The sequence below is a fragment of the Hippopotamus amphibius genome, chromosome 7 (genome assembly GCF_030028045.1).
Source record: "Hippopotamus amphibius kiboko isolate mHipAmp2 chromosome 7, mHipAmp2.hap2, whole genome shotgun sequence".
Lineage (NCBI taxonomy): Eukaryota > Metazoa > Chordata > Mammalia > Artiodactyla > Hippopotamidae > Hippopotamus > Hippopotamus amphibius.
Window position 1 is genome coordinate 51,872,364 of NC_080192.1, and position 22,280 is coordinate 51,894,643.

General features: G+C 41.4%; 1 protein-coding gene across 2 annotated transcripts in view; it reads left to right on the forward strand.

Moving 5' to 3' along the window:
- GNS (glucosamine (N-acetyl)-6-sulfatase) overlaps window positions 1–22,280 on the forward strand; it is a 63,238-nt gene that overhangs the window by 38,982 nt on the left and 1,976 nt on the right. The window contains exons 13-14 of one of the 2 annotated variants that reach the window (XM_057741625.1): window positions 419–579; window positions 9,554–11,311. In XM_057741625.1, coding sequence (XP_057597608.1) covers window positions 419–579; window positions 9,554–9,632 — 240 coding nt within the window. In that variant the 3' untranslated portion in view covers window positions 9,633–11,311. Of the gene's footprint in view, window positions 1–418; window positions 580–9,553; window positions 11,312–22,280 lie in introns of those variants that run through there. The other variant, XM_057741627.1, reaches the window with a different exon arrangement.

Genomic DNA, 22,280 nt, shown 5'->3' on the forward strand with positions numbered 1-22,280 from the left:
TAAGGCAAAGACAAACTTCAAATGTCAACTCTCACTCAGTAACCTTATTACTAAGTCTAGTTTCTGAGCCCTTGTCATGTGAAGGTCCTGCCTTCTGTTCTCTGCTTTAATTACAGAAAGTAATAAGTGTCTTCCCCTGCCTCCCCTCCTGACTCTGCCTGGAGGCACAGGGATGCTGGAGGCCCCTTTCCAGCACGTGGGCCACAGACCCAAAGCAATTCAGCCCCCAGAACAGATGCTCCGTTGTCTCCTCTATAACCTTGGGCTCCTTGAGGATCCTGAGACCGGGTGGTATTCTCCTGGGCCTTGGTTTTTAATCTACCTCCCCCCTTCCCATTTAGAAACAACTCACATAAGGAGTATTTCTTCATATGTAACCCTTGCTCTTTGCTTTCCTCTATCTTTTCATTTCCTGTAGGTGTTCGTAGAAGTCTATAACCTGACTGCAGACCCACACCAAATCAACAACATTGCTAAAAGTATAGACCCGGAGCTTTTAGGAAAGATGAACTATCGGCTAATGATGTTACAGTCCTGTTCTGGACCAACCTGCCGCACTCCAGGGGTTTTTGACCCCAGGTAAGTTGCCATCTCCCTCAGGGACTGTTCACTTGTCTCCAGCAGTCCTGCCATTCTTGAAGGCAGAGGGAGCCTGACAGGTCCTCCTTGCTCTGAGCTGAGCTGTTTCTCACTGTTCTGCTTTGCAAGGGGGATACTGTGTTTTACTGCAGCAGCCAGTTGTGCTGGGAAAATGAGCCGCTTGAAACTCTTGCTCTCCGCAGCCAGTCGGTGCTCTAGCTGGAGGCACGCCCTGCTGTCCACCACACAGGGCTCTTCCTCCCCTTCCTGCCTGGGATTCTTGTCACCTGATTGCACTGGTGACATCTGGGGCTTCTTAGTATAAGCTGACCAAGGGCTACCCTGCTCCCTAGTGCTTCTGAGAGCATATCCTTTCATTTCATTTCTCAGAAGCCCCAATTACAGAAAATTGAATACTTGCCAGTAAATTTAATGTATTAAATACACACAATGAAAAAGAGTATGAAGTCTCAAGTGTCGAAATAAATAAGCCCCCTGCAACATATGAAGGTTGAAAAGATATTTAGCTCTCACCTTCTAAGTCAGCTCTGTTCCTCCTACTCTCATTCTTCCTAAACAGTAACTTTTCACCAGTAATATGGTCTCAACACCCCCTGCATTTGAGCTGCGTGTGGCAAGAAGCCTGTCTTTTTTTGCTTGAAGAGTATGAAATTAAAAATCAAACTTTCATTGGGAAAGGATTATTTCAGTTCTTATACTCTGTAGGAGATAGGGAAGAATGATGCCCTAAGCTGATGGAAAGTAGTAACTTAATTAGCTACCTTCATGTGAAATGGTATCTTCAATCCAAATTAGTGAGGAATGTAAGTGAATGAGTAGAGAAACGGGATTGTAGACTGTTTATTAAAGAAAGGTAATACTTTTGCTTTTAAATAGTGTATATGGAGCCAAAGAGACATGAATGCCATCAAACTAAAACTAAGTAACAGTATAACAATATTTATTGTAATTTTGTATCACTTAAGCTAATTAACTTTGACATGGGTAATTGTGTTAATGTGTAATTAGTAACTGATCAAGCATTTTGACCACCCAGCTTTACTCCTCCCTCTAAGTTAGTGAAATGGATCTTCACTTGATGGCAGTTCTTTGAAATAGGAAGTTCATTCTCTAAGATAAAAGCGCAAGACTTCTAATTGGCACATGCTGATTTTGCAGTTTCCAACAGCTGCTTTGCTCAGAATGTTTTACCAAACCAAATAAAGTTCGATATCTATGGCAGTCTCTGACTGACTCTCGGAATTTAAAGCCAGCATCTAACTAAATCTTGCATGGAGGGTCACGAGACTTGGACATCTTGGCCTAGGATGTCGGGCCAAAGAAGGGCAGATGAAGCAGCCCTGGTAAGTGTTAGAAGAACTTGACCACAGTATTCCCATACAGCCCTTGAGCCCAAACAGGTCAATTTCAAGTGAGGAAATAGTGCTTGAAGTTATGATTTGCCCAGAGGACAACCGTTTGAAACTAATATAGCAGGATCTCCTGACTTTCAGGCAAGGTTTGGGTTTTTTGGTTTTTGTTTTTAATTTTTATTTTATATTGGAGTATAGTTGATTTATAGTGTTTCATTAGTTTCAGGTGTACAGCAAAGTGATTCAGTTACATATACATACACCTGTCTTTTTCAAGTTCTTTTCCCATTTAGGTTATTACAGAATATTGAGTCGAGTTCCCTGTGCTATACAGTAGGTCCTTGTTGGTTATCTATTTTTAATATAGTAGTATATATATGTCAATCCCAAACTCCCAGTTTATCCCTCTTCCCACCTTTCCCTTTTGATAACCATAAGTTTGTTTTCTAAGTCTGTGAGTCTGTTTTTGTTTTGTAAATAAGTTCATTTGTATCCATTTTTTTTTAGATTCCATGTATAAGCAGTATCATATGGTATTTGTCTTTCTCTGTCTGACTGACTTCACTTAGTGTGATAATCTCCAGGTCCATCCATGTTGCTGCAGGTGGTATTATTTCATTCTTTTTAATGGCTGAGTAATATTCCATTGTATGTATGTACCACATCTTCCTTATCCATTCCTCTGTGGATGGACATTGAGGTTGCTTCCATGTGATGGCTATTGTCAACAGCACTTGCAGTGAACATTGGGGTGCACATATCCTTTTGTGTTTTTGTGGGGGTTTTTGTTTTTTTAAAATTCAAACAGTTGTTTATCCAAATCACAACAAATGAATTTCCATTGTGGAAATAAAACCAGAATAGGTAACACTGTGCATGATAATTGCATGATAAAGAGAAAAACTTACTGAAGAACCACACATGTATCCTTTTGAACCATGGTTTTCTCCGGTTCTATGCCCAGGAGTGGAAATGCTGCATCATATGGTAACTTTGTTTTTAGTTTTTTAAGGAACCTCCATACTGTTCTCCATAGTGGCTATACCACTGTACATTCCCACCAGCAGTGTAGGAGGGTTCCCTTCTCTCCACACGCTCTCCAGCGTTTATTGTTTGTAGATTTTTCGATAATTGCCATTCTGACTGATGTGAGGTGATATCTCATTGTAGTTTTGATTTCCATTCCATTTCTCTAATAATCAGTGATGTTGAGCATCTTTTCATGTGCTTTTTAACCACCTGTATGTCATCTTTGGAGAAATGTCTATTTAGATCTTCTGCCCATCTTTGGATTGGGTTGTTTTTTTTTTTTAATATTGAGCTGCATGAGCTGTTTGAAAATTTTGGAGATTGGGCTTCCTAGGTGGCGCAGTGGTTAAGAATCCGCCTGCCAATGCAGAGGTCATGGGTTCGATCCTAGCTCCAGGAAGATCCCACATGCCACGGAGCAACTAAGCCCATGTGCCAAAAAAAAGAAAATGTTGGAGATTAATCTCTTGTTGGTCACATGATTTGCAAATATTTTCTCCCATTCTGTGAGTTATCTTTTCATTTTGTTTATGGTTTCCTTGGTTTATTTTGTTTTTATTTCCATTACTCTAGGAGATGTATCGAAAAAGATGTTGCTGCGATTTATGTCAGGGAGTGTTCTGCCTGTGTTTTCCTCTAAGAGTTTTATAGTATCCAGTCTTACATTTAGGTCTTTAATCCATTTGAGTTTATCTTTTGTGTATGATGGTAGAGAATGTTTTAATTTCATTCTTTTACATGTAGCTGTCCAGTTTTCCCAGCACCAGTTATTGAACATACTGTCTTTTCTGCATTGTATAGTCTTGCCTCCTTTGTCATAAATTCATTTTCCATAGGTGCCTGGATTTATTTCCAAGCTTTCTATCCTGTTCCTTGATCTTTGTTTCTGTTTCTGTGCCAGTACCATACTGCTTTGATGACTGCAGCTTTGTAGTATGGCGTGAAGTCAGGGAGCCTGATTCCTCCAGCCTTGTTTTTCTTTCTCAGGATTGCTTTGGCTATTCAGGGTCTTTTGTGTCTCTATACAAATTAAAATTTTTTTTATTCTAGTTCTGTGAAAAATGCCATTGGTAATTTGATAGGGATTGCATTGAATCTGTACATTGCCTTGAGTAGTATAGTTATTTGACAGTATGGATTCTTCCAGTCCAAGAACATGGTATATCTTTCCATCTGTTGATGTCATCTTTGATTTCTTTCATCAGCATCTTAGAGTTACAGGGCTTTTGCCCCCTTAGATAGGTTTATTCCTAGGTATTTTATCCTTTTTGATGTGATGGTAAATGGGATTGTTTCTTGAATTTCTCTTTTTGATCTTTCATTATTAGTGTATAGAAATGCAACAGATTTCTGTGTATTAATTTTGTATCTTGCAGCTTTACCAGATTCATTGATGAGCTCTAGTCCTTTTCTGGTAGCGTCTCTAGGATTTTCTATGTATAGTGTCATGTTATCTGCAAACAGTGACAGTTTTACTACTTCTTTTCCTATTTTGTTTTCATTAATTTATTTTTTATGGCTGTGTTGGGTCTTTTTCTGCTCTGTGCAGGCTTTCTTTTAGTTGCAGTGAGTGGGGGCTACTCTTCATTGGCGTGCACGGGCTCCTCATTGCCGTGGCTTCTCTTGTTCTGGAGCACAGGCTCTAGGCGCATGGGCTTCAGTAGTTGCAGTACATGGGCTCATGGGCTCTAAAGCACAGGCTCAATAGTTGTGGCACACAGACTTAGTTGCTCCACAGCATGTGGGATCTTCCTGGAGCAGGGATCGAACCCGTGTCCCCTGCATTGGCAGGCGGATTCTTAACCACTGCGCCACCTAGGAGGCCCCTCTTTTCCTATTTTGATTCCTTTTTTTTTTCTTCTCTGCTGTGGCTAGGACTTCCAAAACTATGTTGAATAAAAGTGGCGAGTAGACATCCTTGTCTTGTTTCCCGATCTTAGAGGAGAAACTTTCAGCTTTTCACTAAGTATGATGTTAGCTGTAGGTTTGTCATATATGGCCTTTATTATGTTGAGGTAGGTTCCCTCTATGCCTGCTTTCTGGAGAGTTTTTATCATAAATGGGTGTTGAATTTTGTCAGAAGCTTTTTATGCATCTATTGAGATATGATCATATGGTTTTTATTCTTTAATTTGTTAACCTGGTGTATCACACTGACTGATTTGCAGAAAATGAAAAATCCTTGCATCCCTGGGATAAATCCCAGTTGATCATGGTATATGATCCTTGTAATGTATTTTTGGATTATGTTTGCTAGTATTTTGTTGAGGATTTTTGCATCTATGTTCATCAGTGATATTGGCCTATAATTTTCTTTTTTTGTGGTATCTTTGTTTGATTTTGGTATCAGGGTGATGGTGGCCTCATGGAGTGAGTTTGGGGGTATTCCTTCCTCTGCAATTTTGTGAAATAGTTTCAAAAGGATAGTTGTTAACTTCTCTAAATATTTGCTAGAATTTGCCTGTGTGAAGTTATCTGCTCCTGGACTTTTGTTCATTGGGAATTTTTTAATCACGGTTTCAATTTCAGTACTTGTGATCGGTCTCGTCACATTTTCTATTTTTTTCCTGGTTCAGTCTTAGGAGATTGTACCTTTCTAAGAATTTGTCCATTTCTTCCAGGTTGTTCCTTTTGTTAGCATATAGTTGCTTGTAGTAGTCTCTTATGATCCTCTGATATAGTAGTCTATATACAAGATTATTTTAAGTTGCTGGTCTTTTCATTTTAAATGCATTTCCAATATCCTGCATTTGTACTCTTCTCACGATTGCTGGTTTTGATATCATATTTGTGTGTGGATGATTTCCTACCTTTACTGTATGTTTGCCTTTACTGGTGAGCTTTCTCATTCTTAATTTCCTTGTTGTGGCCTTCCCACCCACCCCACCTAGAGAAGTTCCTTTAGCATTTGTTGCAAAGCTAGTCTGGTGATGCTGAATCCTCTTATTTAGCTTTTGCTTGTCTGTAAAGCTTTTCTCTGTCAAATCCAAATGAGAGCTTTGCTGGGTAGAGTATTCTTTGTTGTAAGTTCTTCCGTTTCATCAGTTTAATATATTGTGCCACTCCCTCTGGCCTACAAAGTTTCTGCTGAGAAATCAGCTGATAACCTTATGGGGATTCCATTGTATGTTATGTATTGGTTTTCCCTTGTTCCTTTTATATAAGTTTATTTATTTACTTATTTATTGGCTGTGTTGGGTCTTCATTGCTGCATGCTGGCTTCCTCTAGTTGTGGCAAGTGGGAGCTACTCTTTGCACTGGTGCGTGGGCTCCTCACTGCCGTGGCTTCTCTTGTTGCAGAGCATGGGCTCTAGGCACGTGGGCTTCAGTAGTTGCAACACATGGCCTCAATAGTTGTGGCTCACGGGCTTTAAAGTGCAGGCTCAATAGTTGTAGCACACTGGCTTAGTTGCTCTGCTGCACGTGAGGTCTTCTTGGAGCAGGGATCGAACCTGTGTCCCCTGCATTGGCAGGCGGGTTCTTAACCACTGCGCCACCTAGGAAGCCCCCTTGTTCCTTTTAATATTTTCTCTTTGTCTTTAATTTTTGTCAGTTTGATTAATGTGTGTCTCAGTGTGTTCCTCCTTGGATTTTTCCTGCCTGGGACTCTCTGTGCTTCCTGGACTTGAGGGACCGTTTCCTTTCCCATTTTAAGAAAGTTTTTGCTGTTATCTCTTCAGATATTTTCTCCGGCCCTTTCTCTCTTCTCCTTCTGGCACCCTTATAATGCAAATGTTGGTGCATTTAATACTGTCCTAAAGGTCTCTGAGACTGTCCTCATTTCTTTCCATTCTTCTTTTCTTTATTCTGTTCTGTGGCAGTGATTTCCACCATTCTGTCTTGCAGCTCACTTATCTGTTCTTCTGCCTCATTTATTCTGTTACTGATTCCTTCTAGTGTATTTTTCATTTCAGTTTTTGTATTGTTCATCTCTGTTCTTTAGATCTTCTAGCTCTTTATTAAACATTTTTCCTATCTCCTCTATCTGTGCCTCTATTCTTTTTCCAAGATCTTGGATCATCTTTACTGTCATTATTCTGAATTCTTTTTCAGGTAGATTGCCAAGCTCCATTTCACTTATTCTTCTGGGGTCTTGTTCCCTCATATAGGACACATGCCTCTGCTGTCTCATTTTGTCTTTCTATGATTGCAGTTTCCATTCCACAGGCTGCAGGGTTGTATTTTGTCTTGTTTCTGCTGTCTGTCCCCTGGTGGGTGAGGCTGGTCTAAGAGGCTCATGCAGGCATCCTGGTTGGGGTCAGGGGGTGGGGGGGTTGCAGACTGGTGCCTGCCCACTGGTGGGTACAACTGGGTCTTGTCCCTCTGGGCAGGGCCATGTTGAGGGATGTATTTAGCCACCAGCTGTGGGCTCAGGAAGACTTTAGGCAGCCTGTCTGCTGATGGGAGGGGCTGTATTCCCACCCTGTTGGTTGTTTGGCATGAGGCATCCCAGCACTGGAGCCTATAGACTGTTGGGTGAGGCCAGGTCTTGGTGAGAAAATTGTGGCCTCCAGGAGGGCTCACACCAATGAGTACTCCCCAAAACTACCACCACCAGTGTCTTTGTTTGCACAGTGAGCCACAGCTGCACCTCCACACGTGGCTCTGCAGGAGACCCTCCAGTACCAGTAGGTAGGTCTGGCCCAGACTCCTGTGAGGTTACTGCTTTTTCCCCTGGGTCCTGGTGCACACACACCCTCCAAGAGTGGAGTTTCTTTCCCCCGGTCTAACCCTGCTGGCCTTCAAAGCCAAATGTTCTGGGGGCTCCTCCTCCTCCTGATGCCAGACCCCCAGGCTAGGGATCCTGAAGCAGGGCTCATAATTTTCACTCCTGTGGGAGAACCTCTGTGATATAATTATTCTCCAGTTTGTGGGTCACCCACCCAGTGGGTATGGGATTTGATTTTATCGTGTTACACCTCTCCTACCATCTTGTTATGGCTTCCTCTCTGTCTTTGGATGTAGGATATCTTTTTGGTAAGTTCCAGTGCTTTTTTTGTCGGTGGTCATTCAGCAGTTAGTGTGAATTTGGTGTGTTTTCACGAGAAGAGTTGAGCTTACATCCTGCTTCTCTGCCATCTCATCTCCATCCTCAGAACAGCTGTTGATCTTCAGCACATTATCTTACTTCAACAAGCCTCAGTTTCCTTGTATGAGAGGCTTGTCTTGGGTGGCTGCAAGTAATCTCTGTACCCACCTGGCAGAATCTTGAGGTTTATATAGAGGCCTTAATGGGGCTCAGTCACGTACACAGTCCAGATGGTCTCAGTGACACCTTACTCTCTCAAGCCTTCTTCCATGAAATTGTTTTGTTTGTTTTTTAAACCATAACTATCTTGCTCACATTCTGGAGGCTTATGACTAAGATGCTGGCCTTGCTGATGTTACCTGAACTCATTAAACTCCACTGGTTTTCTTTTACATTCCTTAACTGTAGCTTATTCTTACCTACCAGACATTTAGGCCTGTAGATCTTCTAGAGTGGGAGTCAGCCGTCCTGGCATCACAGGCCCACTCCAGACACTGCCTGTAGGAATACAGTGCACACGGATGTTTATGTATTACCTGGGGCTGCTTTTGCACGTCAGCAGCAAAGCTGAGTAGTTGGGACAGAGCCTGTGTGGCCCGCAAACCCTAAAGCATTTCTCATCTGGCCCTTTACAAAAAACGTTGGCCAACCTCTGCTGTAAAATAATACTGAGAGTTAGTATCTGCTGCTAACTAGCAGATAAAAGTAAAATAGAGTGTTCTTTTCAGAGGACACAACCTCCAGCCAGTCTGTGTTCTTTTTCTTTTTTTTGACCATGTCGTGCTGTGGTGAGGCATGTGGGATCTTAATTCCTCCACTAGGGATCAAACTTGTGCCCCCTGCAGTGGAAGCAGAGAGTCTCAACCACCAGACCGCCAGGGAAGTTCTCCATCTGTGTTCTTTATGTCTGCCAGGTATCAACTCAAGCTACCATCAGCATTCATTCTAACTTTCCCTTGGGTGGTAAAGTAAGTGATTTTATGTGCCAGGTATTTTACATGAGTTGTCTTCCTGTTCTGTTGGTGCCCAGAGCGGGGTCAGTGACTTACCTAAGCTCTTAAAGAGCCAGATTCAAGCTCCTGTCAGGTGCACACCTGTGCTCTTACCCACCACAGTCTATGTATCCAAACTGTAAAAGAAGACGGGGCTTTGAAAATGCTGGAAGGGCTTTCAGCAAGGAGTAGACTCTTCCACCAGACAGCTTTATCGTTTAGGGATTACACCCCGCCCCCCCCCCCCCCCCGAAAAATAAGCTCAAACCTTTCTTCCTAATGCCTTTCAAGAGTAGCCTTCCTTCTGTTTCTCCTCTCCGCTGCACTTCTGTTGTATTACTTTGTGCTCGCTGACTTACGATGGAAATGCTCTTAAATATGAAGTACTCTTGCTTTGTGCTGCAGGCTTTCCCACTAGACCCCCTTCTGGTGGTCTCATTGTTCCTTTTGTAACCCTTCTTGCCAGTCTTTCTGGTTAATATTCTGCATGAAGTACTCAGTGGCTAACTGTAGTTAATGTGACATTGATTTTTTTCTTTTTCTGTCCCCAGATATAGGTTTGACCCTCGTCTCATGTTCAACCATCATGGCAGTGTCAGGACGCGAAGGTTTTCAAAACATCTTCTGTAGCACCTCTGTGGTGGGATCCCTGCACGCCTCTTTCTGATGAAGTGATTGTAGCAGGTGTTTGTAGCTAGTCTCCAAGACCACGCCTGGAAGGGTTTCTGGACTGGCTTTAAGTCCCGTTTGAAAAAAGCAACCCAATCAGCTGACTTCCTTGTGCAATGTGTTAAACTGTGAACTCTGCCTGTGTGTCAGGAGTGGCTGTCCCTGGTCCCTTTATTCAGCTGATGACAATACTCCTGAGGTCTTTGTTCTCACCAAACCCTTTCTGTCCTGGGGCCATAGTTCTTGATTATTCCCCATGTGGTCAAGGTCTGAATTTGTAAATCCATTCGGACAAATGGCAGTGCTTTAGAGGGGGGAATGTTTTTGGTATACAGCTTGACCTAAAATCAGAGGACCTGCATAGCATTCCAGATTGAGCACTTCACTATCAAAAATACTGATAATCACATGGCTTGAAGAATAACCATCAGAGCTGAACCATCTGATTAAGAACAAATACCATTGATTTTAGATTCGTAGAAATATACTGTTTATAATATCCATCACAATGTAATAAGGTCACAGACTCAAAATGTATCAACCAAGCTCTGTTCATTTTGGGGGAGCTCTGGGCTGGTGCTACATCAAAATGGAACAGTAGCAAGCTTTTGGTAAAGGCTAATTCCAGGTAGTTACTAAAGGTGATGGACATCTACTTTCCAGTGGCTGGTAACCACATGGAGTGCCAGTTAGCACCAGGGGTATCGAGGGAATGTCTCATCTCTTGATACTTTCCGCTCTGAGATCTGAAAAATAAAGTGGTTTAGATATTGCAGCAGAGAAGAACTTTCAAGGGCTGGTGAAGGTTGTGTTTTCTGAGGGCCTTTTGTCAGTTGGGCTCTCGGATTGACAGGTTGAGGACTGTAAATTGGGGTCTAGTAAGTGCCTGTCCATCAGGGAGCCTGGGTTCTGGTCCCATGTGTGAAGTTGTGACTCCCTCTGCATTTTGCTGACATTCTGTTCATTTGTTATAAGATGTAAGAATTTCTTAGAGTTGATGCAAAGTACCAGTTACTTACCTTCTTCCCTTTCAGGTAACTTCTTCCTGAGTTTTTGGAGTCTTATGTAATTTGGACCTCATTCACTATTCTTCTGTCAAAACCAGATCTTCTTGAGGTTTCCTCACTGTTTAGAACACCTACATTTCTGTCTCTTGGCTCAAAGACCAATGCCATTTCTTGTGTTTTCTTCACAAGAAGGCTAGTTGGTGGTGGGGCAGCAGAGGAGGAAGAAAACTGTGGCCTATAATGTGTTCAACTCAGGCAGTAGTGATTTTAGCTTTATGTAAGGTCCTAGGTTGAGCTTTAAGCACTTTGTAAGACATGGCCATAAGTAACTTTTCTATCACAATTCCAGATCGCCATGTTGGGTTAATAGCCATTGGGTTTATTCCTTTACCTCACACAATCTCAGTAACTGTGGTGGTATTTAGAGGTGAAATGGGCAAGTGAAATGAATACCTCTGCTGTGAACGTTTTAGGAAAAGAAATTCTAACAATTTTGTAACTAGAAGCAAACTACAATGTTGAGTGTGGGTACTGGCTTTATTCTACACTTTGATTCTTAACTTTAATCAGTCAGCTTTCACATTAATTAAAGTTGACCATAGTTATTCCCGAATAAAGAGAAACCAACTCTTACCAGGTCTTGTACTGTGATGTCATATTATTCAGTTTTATGATGCTGGTTCCTGAAAGCAGATGACGTCATAGAGTGACACGAATCAGCCGCCAGTCGTTTTCCTGTCCCACTGCTCTTACACTCAGTAGACTTGTTTGGGTTGCGGGGGGCAGGGGATGCAGTGAAGCCCTTTCTTTGTACCTCTCATTTTTGAATGGCCTCTAATTTGACTTTTTCTCTTGGACTGGTTTCATTCTGCATCTACGCTAAAATCATCTTTCATAAAGAGGCCTCAATTTGTAGACTAGCCGACCACAAGATGCACTTAAATTTCTCAGAATGGTATGTACACAGGCTGACTTCAAGAGGCTTGCTTTGTTTCTCTCTTAATTATACTGAGTTGAATTTTGATTATTTTCCCTTTTAAGAAGACCAGGTCTGTATGTATTGGTGATAGAAAACTGGAACCATTAGAAATGAACAGAGGTCTTGGGGATGAACAGAGATTTTGCCTTATAATATTTCCTATTACAAAGCTCTCTCTCAAATACAGTAACATTCCCTATAACTAAAAAGTAGGGAATGCCTTTTGAGTATCTTTGAATTTGACCAACGGTGCTGTTGCAAAATACATTTTAATTGACAACAAGTAGGGTTTTTGTACAAAATAGTAATGATAGCCATGGAAGGTTATACCTATATCTGCGAAAAACGTTCTTAAATTTATTTTTAAGTGTCTAAGAACAAGTGTTATTAACAAAAGAAGATTATTTGTCCCAGGATCCTTATTGAGAAAGCAAAGGGTATTTAACTGATCCACCAGTGGAACTAGGTGGGAACACTTGGGTCTTTTGTCTCACCACCACTTGGATCCAGCTGGATTTGTGAATTCCTGTGTTTGCATCATCTGTTACTAGAAGTCACTCTGCCCTGGCTCTGTGTCATCATCTCAGTCATTTGACTTAGAAAGTGCCCTTTGAAGGACCCTGTTCACTGCTGCACTTTTCAATGAATTAAAATTTATTTCTGTTCTAGTGGGGATGTGTCCTTTTTTTAGTCCACAAGTAGTAATTTTGACAAAATGTTTTTTGCTGTACACTGTTTAATGTTTTAATCACTCACCTAGTACTGGAGATGGGCTGTTTCGCATTGGGTACCATGGTCCCTACCTGGAAAGCTCGTATATCTGTGGTCTCGGCTGCCCAGTATCCCTGAATGAGTACCATGTAGAAAATCCTTCCTGATAAATCTTAATGCATTTACAGTTTGGAGGAAAAAAACTTACCTTGACCAGCTTTAAATTTGATAAACTAAGCTCACCTTCAAAGGTGCCTTGCCTTGATGTCCAGTCTTGTGCTCCATTGCGAAGTGAAGTCCTACTGGAGTTGACAGACTTTTTCTTAAAGGCATAGTTAATATTTTAGGTTTGCAGGCCATGTCTCTATCACAGCTACTTAACTCTGCTGCTTCAGTACAAAAGAAGCTATAGACAACACATGAGTGAATATGCATGGCTATGGTCCAACACTTTACCATAGGGGGGAAAAACCACACCATGATCTGTCAACCCCAGACCTAGTAGGTTGTCTGTCATAAGTTCTGAGGACCAAGCAGAAAAACAAGATGTTATAAGACACCCATAAAGTTTCCAGACTATCAGAAAAACAAGTAATTGAGTTTACCACAATATCAAGCCACCCAGGAAGAGGAGAACGTTTATTTGCATAGACTCAAAGTAAGGGTAAGTACAGACTCTACTAGATTCATTTGTCTAATTTCTACCCACCACCCCACCCCTACCCTGCCCCATTTCCACTGAGACTGTACTCTGCCCTGTATAACCAAACATCATACAGATTTAGTATTTGTTTCATGTTCTTTCTCTACCAGCCATGGGTTTAAAGGGCTGGTCACGTGTGTACCTTGAAGTCTGTTTTGGCAAGAGCAGAGAACCCAAAGGCTGCAAGCTGAAAGCACTGTGCAGAGACCTTTACTGATGGCCTAGGAATAACTATGTAAGACAAGATTTACATGTGGGACATGGGAGCTGGCTTCAGGAGTACCACAAAGTAGATGACAGTTCTAAATCTTAGTCTTTGAGAGGAAGCTTTCATAACCACCTTCTGCTGGTGAGACCTGAAATCTTATGCATCCTCATATCCTGCAGCTCGGACTGATGCTGATAGGTCCTCAAAGGGCAAAAAAATAGAATGGTTGCAATTAGCATTTGTTGTGATAAAATGGCTCTGCAGACTAGGTTCTTTCCTCAGCTTAACTTACCCAAGTTCACAAAGCTAATTAGTCAAAAGAGTCAAGATTGCAAAGATCTGACTTTGAAGACATCTTTCTATTAAACTCTGCTGTCTCTGTGATCAAAGAGGGACCCTCCCTCATATATCTGAGTGTCTACTCTGCTTGGACATGAGCTGGGTTATGAAAGGAAATTATTCTCTTCCTGAACCCCCAGGACATTATTATGTAGATTCAAAACTACTACAGATTGATAATTGTATTTACAGGGAAAATACAGTTTCAAGCTAAGAAGGGGAGTTTACCATTCAAGTGGCTTCTTGGCCAGCCCCACAGCATGCCTTTTGAAAACAAACCTCCTCTGACAAACCCTTAACTAGACTCACCAAGAATAAAAGGGGTTCCCTGTGCGCCACAACTGCTGAAGCTCACATGCCTAGAGCTGATGCTCCACAACAAGAGAAGCCACTGTGATGAGAAGCCTACACAGCGCAACAAAGAATAGCCCCCACTCGCCACTAGAGAAAGCCTGCGTGCAGCAACAAAGGCCCAATGCAGCCAAAAATTTAAAAAAAAGGGGGGGGGGGGGGGGCGGCTCAAGTAAGTAAAATCAGAAATGAAAGGGGAAACATTACAACTGTACCACAGATGTACAAAAGGTCATAAGAGAACTATGAACAATTATATACCAACAAATTGGATTGCCCAGAAGAAATGGATAAATTCCTAGAAACATACAACCTTCCAGGAATGAATCATGAAGAAACAGAAAATGTGAATAGTCTGATCACTAGTAAGGAGTTTGAATGTAAGCAAAAGGCCTCCCAATAAACAAAAGTCCAGGACCAAGTATCTTCATTGGTGAATTCAACCAAGCATTCAAAGTAGAACTAATACCAGTCCTTCTCAAACTCTTCCAAAAATAGGAAGGAACACTTCCAAACTCATTTTATGAGGCCAGAATTACCCTCATACCAAAACCAGACAAGTACACCACAAGAAAAGAAAATTACAGGCCAATATCCCTGATAAACATATGCAAAAATCCTTAACAAAATATTAGCAAACGGAATTCAACAATACAACATTAAAAGCCTCATACACCATGATCAAGTGTAATTTAGTACAAGGATGCAAGAATGGTTCAACATCAACAGATCAATGTGATATACCACAGTAACAAAATGAAGGATAAAACACATAGTCATCTCAACCAGTGCAGAAAAAGCATTTGACAAAACATTCTTTACGATAAAAACTCTCAGAGTGGGTATAGAGGAAACCACATACCTCAACATAAAAGCCATAGATAATAAGTCCACAGCTAACATCCTATTTAGCAATGAAAAGCTGAAAGCTTTCCCTCTGAGAAGAGGAGCAAGACATGGCTATCCACTCTTGCCACTTTTATTCAACATAGTATTGGAGGTCCTAGCCAGAGCAATTAGGCAAGAAAAAATAAAAGAAATCCAAATCAAAAAGGAAGAAGTAAAACTGTGATTATTTGCAGATGACATACACAGAAAACCCTAAAGACTCCCCACAAGAAAACTGCTAGAATAAATGAATTCAGTATAGTTGCAAGATACAAATATCAATATACAAAAATCTTGTGTTTCTATATACTAATAAACTATCAGAAAAGAAATTAAGAAAACTTCCATTTATAATTGCATCAGAAAGAATAAAATAGTGTAGCGTTGGTGGTTTAGTGGTGAGCATAGCTGCCTTCCAAAAAGAATAAAATACCCAGGAGTAAGTTTAACCAAGGTGAAAGACCTACACACTGAAAACTAAAAGACACTGATGAAAGAAAATGAAGAAGACACAAAGGGAAAGATATCCTGTGCTTATGGATTGGAAGATTAATGTTGTTAAAATGTCCATACTACCCAGAACAAGCTACAGATTCAATGCAATCTCTATCAAAATTCCAAAGGCATTTTTCACAGAAATAGAACAAACAATACTGAAATTTGGATGGAACCACAAAAGACCCCAAACAGCTAAAATAATCTTGAGAAAGAACAGAGCTGGAGGCATCATGCTCCCAGATTTCAAACTATATTACAAAGCTACAGGATTTCAAACTATATTACAAAGCTACAGTAATCAGAAGCATATGGTACAGGCATAAAAGCAGACACATGGATCAGTGGAACAGAATAGTCCAGAAATAAATTCAGGCATATAGGGTTAATTAATTTGTGACAAAGGAGCCAGGAATATATGGTGGGGAAAGGACAGTGTCTTCAATAAATGGTTCTGGGAAAACTGGCCGCCACATGCAGAACAGTGCAACTAGACTACTATCTTAGAGCATACACAAAAATTAACTCAAATGGATTAAAGAATGTAAAACCTGAAACCATAAAAATCCTAGAAGAAAACATAGGCAGTATGTTGCTTGGCATCAGTCTTGGCAATGATTTCTTGGAAACAAGTGGGACTACATCAAACTAAAAAGCCTCTGGGACTTCCTAGGTGGTGCAGTGGTTGGGAATCTGCCTGCCAATGCAGGGGATATGGGTTTGAGCCCTGCTCTGGGAATATTCCACATGCCACGGAGCAACTAGGCCTGTGCACCACAACTATTGAGCCCGTGAGCCACAACTATTGAGGCCCATGTGCCTAGAGCCTGTGCTCTGCAGCAAGAGAGGCCACTACAATGAGGAGCCTGCACAACATAATGAAGAGTAGCCCCCGCTCGCAGCAAATAGAGAAAGCCCATGTGCAGCAACGAAGACTCAACACAGCCAATAAATTAAATAAATAAATAAAATTTAAAAAAAAATTTATAAAAAGCCTCTGCACCTCAAAGGAAAACACAAAATAAAAAGGCAAAGTGCTGAGAGAAAATATTTAGAAATCTAAGGGGTTAATATCCCAAATATGTAAAGAATGCACACAACTTACTAGCAAAAAACAAAATAGGCAGAAGATCTGACTAGACATTTTTCCAAAGACATGCAGATGGCCAACAGGTACATGAAAAGATGTTCAGCATCGCTAATCATCAGGGAAATGCAAGTCAAAGTCACACTGAGATATCACCTCACACATGTTCGAATGATTGTTATCAAAAAACCAAGACAAGGGGGAGTTCCCTGGTGGCCCAGTGGTTGGGACTCAATGCTTTCACTGGCCATGGCCCCAGTTCAATTCCTGGTTGGGGAACTAAGACCCTACAAGCCGTGCAGTGTGGCCCAAAAAAAAATTTTTTTAATTTTTTAAATTAAATTTTTAAAATTTTTAAAAATTCTTTAAAATTTAAAAAAATAGACAAGACAAGGATGTGAAGAAAAGGAGACCCTTGTGCACTGTTGGTGGTAATGTATATTGGCACAGCCACTATGGAAAACAGTATGGAGGTTCCTCAAAAAATTAAAAATAGAACTACCATATGATCTAGCAATCCCACTTCTGGGTATTTATGTGAAAAAAAAAAACACTGATTTGAAATCCCATGTTCATCGCAACATTATTTATAATAGCCAAGATACAGACACAGCCTAAGTATCCTACCCATCAATGGATGCATGGGTAAAGAAGACAGTGTGTATATATACAATAGAATACTATTCTGCCATTAAAAAAGAATGAAATCTTGCCACTTGTGACGATATGGATAGACTTTGAGGGCATTATGTTAAGTGAAATAAGTCAGAGAAAGATAAATACTTTATTATCTCACTTACATGTGAAATTAAAGAAAAAAAATTACAACTACAACAGGAAAAAAAAAAACCAAGACTGTAGATATGGAGAACAGATAGGTGGTGGCCAGAGGTGGGGGGTGGGGAATGGAAGAAACAGGTGAAGGGGGTCCAAAGGTACAAACTCCCAGTTACAGAACAAGTCATGGGGATGTAGTGTACAGCACAGTGCCTATAGTTAATACTACTTATTGCATATTTGAAATCTGCTAAGAGTACCTATTAAACGTCCTCATCACAGAAAAGATTTTTGTAACTATATATGGCAACGTATGACTAATAATAATGACCAAACCTGGTTTACCAAGAGAAACTGGGGCAAACCTTTTGCCAAAACCTATCCAATTGTTAGGTACCTGGGACAGGGCAAAGCTGTCCAGTGGTAGAGGTTCAACTTGTCTTCAAAAGGGGAATAAAAAAGTCTTACATACGTTATATACTTGAAGAGTATAAATAAACACTGGTTTTGCAGCTATAATTACTAAAACCAAGTAGAAGCTTCTTTGTTGGAATGGTTGCTGAAATGTTTTCAGCACATGCTGGAAAATATTTTAATGGACTGTTGGCTGGCCAACCCAAGACACAAATCCAGGTCTTCCCTCCAGACATAACCCACAAAGGCTAGTGCGGAGGAGAGCGCAGCACAGGGGCGGAGCTGCCCTTTTAGCAGCTGCTACAGGCCAAGATTCTGGCCTGGTTTCTGAGGCACCTGTTGTCCAAGATCATCAGATGCGAGTCCCTTGCCTCATCCTAATGCTAGGAAAGTAGCTCAGAAATGCAATTGATTCTGTTCTTGCTTAAGTCCCTAAGGAAGTGGCTGCCCTGGGTCCTTTTCTTCCCCAATCCTCCTGCTCTTCCCAGCTCCTCCCAGATCAGGTCAGTAGCAACATGACAACTTGGATTCTTTCAGCGGTCCAGAATGAGTGACTGCTGACTGCATCATCTATCCGTCAGGCAGCCGTCAGCCTGTGCCTGCACGTTTATGGGTGCTCTCACAGAAAATGAAGCAGCCGGTGCTGAGTCGGGTCCTCTGTACAGCAGGGGAAAACAAAAACTGGGGGCCTCGGTCATCCTGCCCCCTTCCCCTTCCTGTAATGCCACTTAAGGCCCTAGTTAAGGGTGTAGCCAGGGGTGAACACGGACTTCATGGGGAGAGACAGGAAGCTGCAGCTCAGGGTCTGCCTGTAGAGCAGCCCCTATCCCTTCTCAAAGCTGCCCAAGTGGCTGTTTGCAGACACTATGAAGTGTCTGGTCCCACAGATGTTATGCCTTGCAGCTCAGAGAGCTACAAACATGAGCTGAAGATATGCTCCAGTCCCCACAGAGACTGCTATCTGGGGTGAGAATTCACATGCATGACAACACTGACAAAAAACAAAGGCCAAGGCCCCCAGACGCACCCACATGTGACCCTCTGGTCTGGACGGCTCAGCACCTCACTGTGACGTGACAGCACGGGCAGCCCTAGTCCCAGCTGCTCCAAACATCTTGGGTCTAACTTGTCAGAGAAGACAGACAACGCACTGCCACTGTATTTATAGGAAGCACAGGCAAAGTCACTAAATATGAATTTCTTAGTCTACTATTTGCCCTAGAATCTTGTGTTTGGCCTTCACTAAGCATGAGTTTAAAAAACAAAACCCAAAAAAAACTTGTTTGAAAAAAATGTCCCTCTTAGAAATGACATCCTAGGTAATGCTTCTTAGATGAATTTCAATGTCAACATGATACGTAAACATCTTGGCCCAGTAATAAAGCAGCCACACCACCACTATAAGAAGAATAATTTGGAAAATAATACCACCTGACACTACATCAGGCTTTACAGTGTGCAGAGTACCTTGACCTTCACTATCGTATTTGGTCCTCACATGAGCCCTGTGAGGAAAGCAAGCAGATGATGCCGTCTCCACTTTACAGGGGAGAGAAAAAAGCTGAGTTTAATCTAGAGCAATTGCCGTTGTAAATTTTAACTTGCCCCTGCCAAAGACGAACTCTTAACCTGCAGAGAATCACTTAGGCCTATGTACGTTCCTTTCTCATAACAGAGGAAAAACAGCTAGGGAGACGCCAATATAACACGCTTCCCAAAGAAAGGCCTGAAAAACCAGTGGCCATTGTGTAGAAAATTTTCATGTAAATCATGAATTCTGCCAGCTAACTCCCACTCAACCTTAAAATCTTAGCTGTAAATCACTCCCTCAAGGAAGCCTTCTCTAACCACCTAAGTAATAAACTCTCATAGCACTCTGTACTTTATCTTTGTGACATTTATTGGTTTGCATTACACGGAGAGTCTGGTTTCCGTGAAGACAGGACCATGATGTTCCTTCTCAGCATAATCTACCCAGTCCCTAACATCCTTGGATAATTTATACACACTGTTGAATGAAAGAACTTAAAACACTTGGTGCTCTACTCAAGTTTCTTTTTATGCAAAGAACAGAACAAACTAATAGAAGTGAAATGTTAAAAAAAAAAAGAAAGAAAGAAAGAAAAAGTATGGTTGTAAGAATACAGGTATCACAGAACCCAACAGTAAACAGACACACTCATTCCTCAAATATGATTACAATTAGTTCTAAGCTGTTGGTGGGGGGAAAAAGAGGGAAGCAAGGGAATAGGAAGGGAGCAAGGAAGAAAAGAAAGGAAGGAAACAATCAGAATTCACATTTTAATAAGCATAGACCCTACCGGATTTCCAGGAACATGAAAGTAAGCTTAAATATTAAGTTAGATTAATATCAATCATATGCATTACAGTTACACACTGTAATTAACTGTAAGTTTCTAAGGGAACCAAGAAGTTGAGAGCAGCTAGCAACATCAGTTTGTCATTTGCCAAACTTTTCAGAACTAGGCAAAATTAGGAATGTGTAGAACTCACCTTTTTCTTTTTTTTTTTTTGGCACATGATAAAACTAATTTTTAAGGAAACATTGCAATGCAAGGACCTAAAAATAAGGCAAATATATCTGTAGAATCTGTAGTGATGTCACCTCTCCTGTTTCTGACAGTGGTAATTTGTGTCTTCTCTTTCTTGCCTGGTCAGTATGGTTAGAGGGTTATCAATTCTGTTGATCTCTTAAGAACCCACTTTTGGTTTCATTGATTTTGTTTCTGTTTTCTATTTCATTTATTACTTTATTACTTCCTTTTTTCTGCTTACTTTAGGTTTGCTTTTCTTTTTCTTGTATCTTTAAATGGAGGCTGAGGTCATTTATTTGAGCCTTTTCATCTTTTCTAATAGGCATTTAGTACTATAAATTTCCCCCTATTTCTACTTTTGATCCTACTGTAGAAATGGGCACGAGTACAGAGCTCATGTAAACAAAGATAATTCCTTCCTGAGGGAAGAGGGTACCATGAGGCATCCAACAGCAAACAAATATCAAGTAGGTTCTGAATTTTCTCTCTCCATCTCCCATGGCCTCTCCTCTCTGCTTGTCTCTGCTCTGTTCTCCTGCTTTCTCTGCAGTTTCCTCCCTGCCCCTGATACAAAGCCCAATGGTGGGTTCAGTGCCCTGGTTTATGAGTACCCATCACAGACTAATTTTGTTTATTTAAAATTTTAAGAAAGTCTAATTGATCAACAGCCTTGTATCTGAGGTCTACCTAAGATCCAATCAGCCATGGTCAGGGCACAGGGTCCCGCTATATATAGAATTATCCTTTCCAGGGCTACATGAGGCAGGTCAGGGAGCCTCTTTGCAGGCTAGCCATTACTCTCAATATGGAAGTAACTTGTTTTAAAAAAAAGAGAGAGAGGTACAACTGTGCACATACATATTCCCTTCAGTCTTTGCTCTGTAGAGCTCTAAGACTTACACTTGGTATTTGAAAAAAACCTGTTAAAGTAGCAGATTCTCAGGGCCTGGTATTAGCTTTGGGGTGGGGTACAGAAAAATCTTCCTTTTAAAAATCAGCACCTCCCATAATTCTGGAGGTGGTCTGTCCATAAAGAAACAGAGTAACAACCTCATTTTTGGCTTGAACTCTCTTTCAACAGATCTTAAACACTGCCCTTTCCCAACTACTAGCTTCATAACAACTTCTCTCCCAAGACCTGCTGTGTCTCTGCCTGGATCACTTTACTTGCAAAAGAACAAAAATTTAAAAAGCAAGCTAGGGGTGGAGGGTGGCATGAGGGTGACACAGGCATTACAACAGGGGACAGGAACATCGTTCCCGGCCTCACCCACATCCTACACACTAGCTCATTATCTTCCTTGCAGAACAGGCCCTTCCCCAGCACACAAACTCCCTCAGCAAGTTTATCTGGAAGAAAGGCAATGAGGCTTGGGCTCTTCTGAAGGCTGATTGATAGCCAAGTTCCTCGATCTCTAAGGCTGCCGTGTGTTCTCAGACACTGTTATTGATATGGCATTCAATGACATGCTCGATTTTACCTAAAAGTCATTGACTTGGAACATTTTCCTTGAAAGATGACACACGCAAGAAAAAGACTTGAATGTAAGCTGTCACCTCCCTGCCCACAAAAGTAATAATTCAAGGATTCTGACTTCTGGCTCGACACCTCAGTGTGCAGCTCTGGAATGACTAGAACTTTAGCAGATTTTATCACACTTGAAAATCAGAAAGCCCTCTGGAGCAGAGCCCCCTAGAACTCCACCACGGAGAACAGGGACTGCACAGGGTTTAATTAATCTCCTGCATCCACACAGGGTGGCTAAAGTGAGGGGAGGGTGCACACACCAGGCAAACAACCAGATGTGTGCCACTAAAGGCAGAGGTGGATTCAAGGTAAGCCCCCTTGCCAAGAAAGATCAAAACCAACTCTCCTGGTTAAAGGAACTTCCTCCCTGAGAAATCCCTGGTGGTCCAGTGGTTAGAATTCTGTGCTTTCACAGCTGAGGACAAACCACGTGGTGTGCCCCCCCAAAAAAAGAAAGAACCCCCTCCCAAACACAAAGCCAAAACCCAACTTCTTCTGAAGTTTACAAAGACCCCTGATGTTTTCTGTTTGTGTGCAAATATTAAAAACGCCAATACTCACCTTTCT